General features: G+C 42.9%; 1 protein-coding gene across 1 annotated transcript in view; it reads left to right on the plus strand.

Annotated features, from left to right (window-relative positions):
• LOC120978074 (mitochondrial ornithine transporter 1-like) overlaps window positions 1-5,204 on the plus strand; it is a 28,667-nt gene extending 23,463 nt beyond the window's left edge. The window contains exons 3-6 of the mRNA XM_040406310.1: window positions 1,021-1,161; window positions 2,253-2,419; window positions 2,492-2,650; window positions 5,077-5,204. Coding sequence (XP_040262244.1) covers window positions 1,021-1,161; window positions 2,253-2,419; window positions 2,492-2,650; window positions 5,077-5,204 — 595 coding nt within the window. The remainder of the gene's footprint in view (window positions 1-1,020; window positions 1,162-2,252; window positions 2,420-2,491; window positions 2,651-5,076) is intronic.
• The last annotated feature ends 1,654 nt before the right edge of the window (window positions 5,205-6,858 follow it).

Consider the following 6,858-nt stretch of genomic DNA (forward strand, 5'->3'; position numbering starts at 1 on the left):
TCACATGCTTGAAACAATCTTATTTATCCACAATTTTGAAAGGGTGCCAATAATTTTGTCCAGCCCATTTTTGGTATGACATTATGACCAATTTGCTTTTTTTCCTCCCTTTTTGGGTTTTGTTCCAATACACACAAAGGGAATAAACGTGTATAGCAAAACATGTGTTACTGCAATACTTTTCTGTGAGAAATACTTCATTTTCTCGAAAATTTTCAGGGGTGCCAACATTTACGGCCATGACTATATGGTGAACTAGACTCCTTATTTGCAGTACTGTACTACACGTATAACTGCATATAATAGTCCAGGATCGTGATGACAGATTCCCTTTAACAGACTATTAAAGAGATTTCCAGGACCATAGTACTGATGACCTATACTTAGGATATTAGATCTGTGGGGTCCAACTCGGGGCTTCTATGAACCTGAACAGCTCTACACACTGGGTAGTTGTGAATGATACTCAGCTCTGCTCCCCTTTTAGTGAATAAAGAGGCCTTTTTAAACAACTGATTGGTGGGACCTCACTGAATGATACTGATAACCTCTCCTAAGGCTAGTAGACAAAAGTGTTTGTAGAGGAGCACCCACGGACACAAATGGCCACATCGGTAATGCAACAGCCGAGCCACGACCACAGATCTTCAGCAGTTGACTGTATAGCAAATGAAAAGAGGTAGCGGCAGCATCTCCAGTGAATCCTTTATTGGACGGACTTCACAGAAAGTGTGTTTGCCTTGACAAAGGCTGGGATACAGCCGAAACGTTGCTGCTTGATTTTATGGCACACTTTCTGTAAAGTCTGTCCAATAAAGGATTCACTGGAGATGCTGCCGCTACCTCTCCATTTGCTCTCCTAAGGATAGGTCATCAGTATTATAGTACCAGAAAGCCAATTTAAAACTTTATACTGAATTTTCACATCTTTGTGTACTGGATTATAAGAGCAGAAGTGTAAACCAGTATCTTACCTGTATGGTATGTTTATCCTTGCCGTCTAATTATTTTTTCCACTAGAGACTACCAGAAGGCTACTGCAGGCTCTTTGGCTTCAGTCTTTTCCTCACTGGTCCTTTGTCCAACTGAACTGGTGAAGTGCCGTATGCAAACACAGCATGAAATGCGAATATCTGGATATAAGGGCATACCACATAAGAGGTCTGTGTAATTCATCATAGCCGATATTTATCATACAATTATATCAAGATTATCTGTTTTAGATCATTTTTTATAATGTCTGGAGGCATCCTAAAGGGAACCTGTTGCCTGGTTGGGGTCCACAAAACCATCAGGATGAGGTGGGCTTTAAGGTCCCAAACCAACCAATATTAAATCAATTTGTCCCTGCAAAGTATTGTAAATGAATCACCAGGAGATGAGTCAGGGCTCACTTCCAGTAGTACTGGGCTATCGACCCTAAGGTTGGTAACCCTGCTTCACTGTGCCTGTCTAGAACATCAGACACATGCGTGGTGAAGGAAGGTGTATCATCCTTGACATTATCAGTGCAATGCACATGCACCCGATGCCTCCGGAGATGACTCCTAGATTAAACTCCTGGTAAGATAGATCTTCTTTTCTTATACTTTGTAGAGCTGGCTGGTTTTGATATGGGCTGGTTTAGGACCCTAAACCCCAGATGCATAACAGCTTGCTGATAATTTAGTGGCCCTACACCAGGTGACAGGTTCTCTTTTAGAGGCGTTGTCTAATCACAGCAACCAATTTCTATATGCTGTGTTAGAACATATAGACATCATAGAGTAGATCTTACTCTGTTTGCCCATTTGACCACCTGAATATGGCATCCACATGTAGATTATCACTAACTGCTGGGCTGTACATGCTATTGTTTCAAATGGCAAGTACAGGAGCAGCCCAGCAATTAGCAATAATCTGCATGCAAACCCTATGGCCAGGCCATACTGTTTGCAGGATCCCTTTAGGCTGAGTAAAGGTTTTTTATGCGATTTTTGAAGTCATAATCAGGAACAGGTCGTATACCTACAAGATGTATAAAGCAAAGACTAAATCTTCCCATGAACCAGCTCCTGGCTTTGGCTTCAAAAACTGCATCCTAAAACCTGAATGTGGAAACGCAGCCTTATGTGGTCATGGGGGAGGGGAAAATGTCTTGTTTGCCAAATGAAGAACATCTTTACCTGTGATTTCTCATCACACATAAAGCGGTGACTTTTGTTTAGTTGTACATTGCTTTCTCACTGCTAAATATTTCTCTGAATGTCTAGCACGCCATGGTCCATTGTTTGTCATATCCTGAAAACTGAAGGTGTTTGTGGCCTTTTCCGTGGACTCAGCAGCACATGGCTGCGAGAAATCCCAGGCTACTTCTTCTTTTTTGGTGGCTATGAGTCGAGCATCAGTATTTTAAATCGAAGTTCTAGAGATCAACCAGGTAATGGGAAGAAACCTATGGGCTTGGTTCCTTACAAGGTTGTATCTAAGACATGGCTGTGTTTATTTACAGGCGCATTTGTGGTCACAGTAAGTGGCGGTGTGGGTGGGGCCTGTTTTTGGCTTTCTGTATATCCAGTGGACTCTGTAAAGTCAAGAATTCAGGTTTTATCCATGGCATCTCCCTCTAGAGGTTTCCTTCTCTCTTTTCTGCACATATTGAAGACTGAAGGTGAGTAGTAGCACCCATATTTCTGTGGGATATTGCATGTATTTGCATGGGTAAGACTAGATTCACAAAGTGCTGCTTTTGAGGCATCTTTTAGGCTACTTTCACATCAACATTTTTGCGGTACGGTTTTGACATCTGGCATGGGATCTCAAAACCACAGCAAAACACTTCCGTTCTAATAATACAACCGGCTGCATCTGTTCACGAACGGATACGGTTGTATTACATCGAAAATGACGGGAAAACGGATTAGTCACCATTGACTTACATGGTTTTTAGTGCCGGCTTGTTCAGTTTCCCATGTCCGGCATGGGAATGCAATAAACCAGAACAATAAATGGGGACATAATTGAAGCGTTGTGCTGCAGTTTTGAAAGCCTATGCTGGATATGAAAACCAGATAGCACAACGCTAATGTGAAAGTAGCCCTGGCCCAAGCAATGAGTGGATACAAATAAAAGAGAAGTATGAGACTTTCCATTCTACTTTTCCCTTTCATTAGTACATACTCTTGGCTTTGGCTAAAGAAATGCATCCAAACTGACCTTTGGGAATCTGGCCGGAGTTCAGCACAAGCTTCAGTGGAGTCAGAGTAATGAAGGGTTATCCAAAATGCTACTGTAGTGCTGTGAAGCAGGGGCGTAGCTATAGGGGAAGCGGCTGCTTTGGGACCCTGACCCAAAAGGGACCCATCCAGGAGGAAGAGGATTAAAAGATTTGGTCAGGGCCCCCTCAACAGTATTACACAACGAAATGATATAAAGTGACCGTATAGACAGTGTAGAAAACGGATGGAACAGCTGCCGGGCCTGGTCTGAGAGAGCGATCTATACTAGCCACAGTAATGGGGGCGGCCTGAAAGGAAGGGGTTGCGAAAAAATTACGGGGGGAGAGGGGCCCCATTCAAAAATTTTGCTGTGGGGCCCAGTCATTTCTAGCTATGCCACTGCTGTGAAGCAAGGGTACTTTGGAAGTTTGTGGACATTTGATCCTATTACTAATATGCCTAGCAATCAGCTTTCTAATTTATTGCACTTTGAAGGGTTAACTTGCCCTGTGATTTATGCATTTCTTTACACTTATACTGTTTTATATTGTTGAACTGCATTTAATATGTTATTGCACTATATCTACATTGCACTGTGGAAAGGGTTAATACACAGCCAGCTAATGCCTCATTCACACGTCAGTGTTTGGACAGTGAATTCGATCAGTGATTGTGAGCCAAAATTAGGAGTGGAGCCTCCACAGACATAAGGTATAAGGGAAAGATCTGCACCTGGTTTTGGCTCACAATCACTGATGGAAATCACTGATCAAACACTGACGTGTGAATGAGGCTTTATGCTGTGCTTTTCCCCTCCCACTAGAAAGTTCTAGTTCAGTTATAAGCTCTATATACTGTAATGAGAGCAGTTAGAGTGCCTAGTTGTCTGCAGATAGGGAGCAGTGTTTAGTAGAAGAGACTCTGCCAGACTGCAGAAGTGACCAGAAGCAGACGCTGCCACAGACTCCGGGCAACCAGTCATTTTGCCAGGACACCAGCCATCTGAGAGAAAGTGGAGGGACAAGCTAGCTTAGGACTTTTCTCAACACAGAGGCTTCTTCTGCCAAGGAGGAGATTGGAGTGGCCATCTCAGTGCCTTGCCTGTACTGTTTTGCACTTCTGGACTTCTTTCCCATTGGGGTGCACCACGCCTTACCATCCCCTCTGGAGAGCAGAAACATGTGGTGACACCTTCCCACCACACTACTATCATGCTTTATTGGATGTTGGAGATTTATTATATCTGTATTTCCTAATATATTGCCACATGAATCTGGGCATCTGCAGGACAGTCGGGTCCATTATGCAGAATACAGATAGCCTTCATAGTGCCCCATAGCTTGCTAATGGGATTTCTGTAACTGCAGGGAATTTACAATTTTCCCATCTGACCTCATTTATTTTTGGACAACCTCATCAGGACTAATGATACATAAGTAGTTTGTACCAAGTGACTTTATACAGCTGGTGACTCCATCTTGCATATAATGTCTGGTGTCTAGTTACCTTGTAAAGTACAGTACATACTGTACCCATTCTCTGGTCACTAAGTGCCATATTTTATTCAGCCTCTGTTCCCTGGTGATGTACGAGGGCCCCTTGGTTATGTACATGACTCATGTTCTAGCATCTTCTCAATGCTGCTCAGTTTATTGTAGAAGGGCTTCTCTCGTCCACTTGGTACATGAGACCTCTATCACAAGCCGTCCATGTCCCTACACCATCTCCACTGCTGTAATTCAGCACTGAAAAGAGAGGAGTGAAGCTTTGGCCTGTAGTCGGCGGAGGACTTCACTTAATGCAGGTCTGCTGGATTGCAGAAGATCGTAGGAAGGCATGAAGTGCACAAAACTAACAGTCTAAAATGTTATATCTACAGGAATCGCCACTCTGTACAGTGGATTGGTGCCCACTGTCATCAGGGCATTCCCCTCCAATGCTGCTCTCTTCTTGGCCTATGAGATGACGAAGAGGACTCTTACAAAATGGTCATATAATCAGAACTGAGTGAAGAAGCCAGTGTTACTGCAGCCTTTCCATTGTATTTCTGTGGACTCCTGGTGTCGTCTCTGGTTTTTGTGAATTTAATCTGACTCCTTACTATTCGTTACGTATAGACTAAATATTATATTACGGTATCTTGTGCCCTTGAATGCTGTTCTCTATTTCCACTGCTGTTTTATATATGTGTATATATAATATTATGTAATAAACTCAAATGCATGTTATATGGGACTTCAAACTTGCTTAATGAAGAATCATATCTAAGGCCTCATGCACACGACCGTTGTTTTGGTCCGCATCCGAGCCGCAGTTTTTGCGGCTCGGGTGCGGACCCATTCACTTAAATGGGGCCGCAAAAGATGCGGACAGCACTCCGTGTGCTGTCCGCATCCGTTGCTCCGTGGACATATAACCTGTCCTATTCTTGTCCGTTTTGTGGACAAGAATAGGCATTTCTACAATGGGCCGCCTGTTCCGTTCCGCAGAAGGCACACGGGCGGCTTCCGTGTTTTGCGTATCCGCTATTTGCAGTCGTGTGCATGTAGCCTAAATCTGAAATGTCCTCCTACATTTATTTTACAGGCTCTTTTGGCTTTATGTGACAGGCTCTTTTGGCTCTTTTCCTACTAATTTGTAGTGAACTATCCCCCATTAACTGCAGACTATTTTATATTGTCACCATACCCTCAATCCAAACCTACATCATCTGCAGTTATATCATCTCATTTATGGGAGTTTATGTTTCAGTTGAATTGATTTGAGATTTTCGTCCATAAATATTTCGGCCACAGTGCCTTAAAAGTGGACCTTATGCACATGAATCCCAAATCTGATATAACTGCATGTAGCTGAATACGGTGGTAAACACAACATAGGCCGATTTTCCAGTCTCCGCATATTGGCATGCTGCATAGCCAACTAATTTCAGTGCTCAAAGGGACCTTCACCATTTTTTTGTATACGGTATTACAGGTCAAAAAAACACTCACATGCATGAGGCCTAAGGCTTATTTCTCATGAGAACACGATACAGAATGCAGGGTGTGTTCAGTAAAATGCTGATGGTTTTGCATAGAAATTGAATGTTTTGTTTGTGCTTGTGTTCGTGGTTTACAGTTTTTCCTTCTGGATTACGTGCGTTTTTCACGTGCGTGAAGAAAAACTGAAAAATAACACTCTACATCTCCTAGCAACCATCAGTGAAAAACACCTTACATCCAGATGCCTTCCGTTTTTTTCACACAAGCTTCATTCACTTCTATGGGGCCAGAGCTGTGTGAATAATGTACAATATAGAACGTGCTGTGATTTTTCCTGAACGCAGGGATGATGCCTGAAAAACGCTACTCATGTGCACAGAACCACTGAAATGAATGGGCCAGGATCCAGTCCGGATGCTATGCGTTCACTACACACATTGCAGCCGGACAGAAAACTTGTTAATGTGAAAGAGGACTTCTACTATTTTCTACTTTTGTCTTTTTATTTTTCTATCCTGTGCCTCTGATTTTTCATGTATCTTCTACTAGATGTTTGGCCCTCTTCTTCCTGTCTCCAGATCTTTCCCGTCCTTTCTTTGCAGTTTTTTCTACAGCTTTCTTTCCTGTCACCTGTCACAGCTGATGACATTCTTATTGCCATCTTTGGTGCTGGGCTG

Source organism: Bufo bufo, chromosome 8, assembly GCF_905171765.1.
Source record: "Bufo bufo chromosome 8, aBufBuf1.1, whole genome shotgun sequence".
NCBI classification, from domain to species: domain Eukaryota; kingdom Metazoa; phylum Chordata; class Amphibia; order Anura; family Bufonidae; genus Bufo; species Bufo bufo.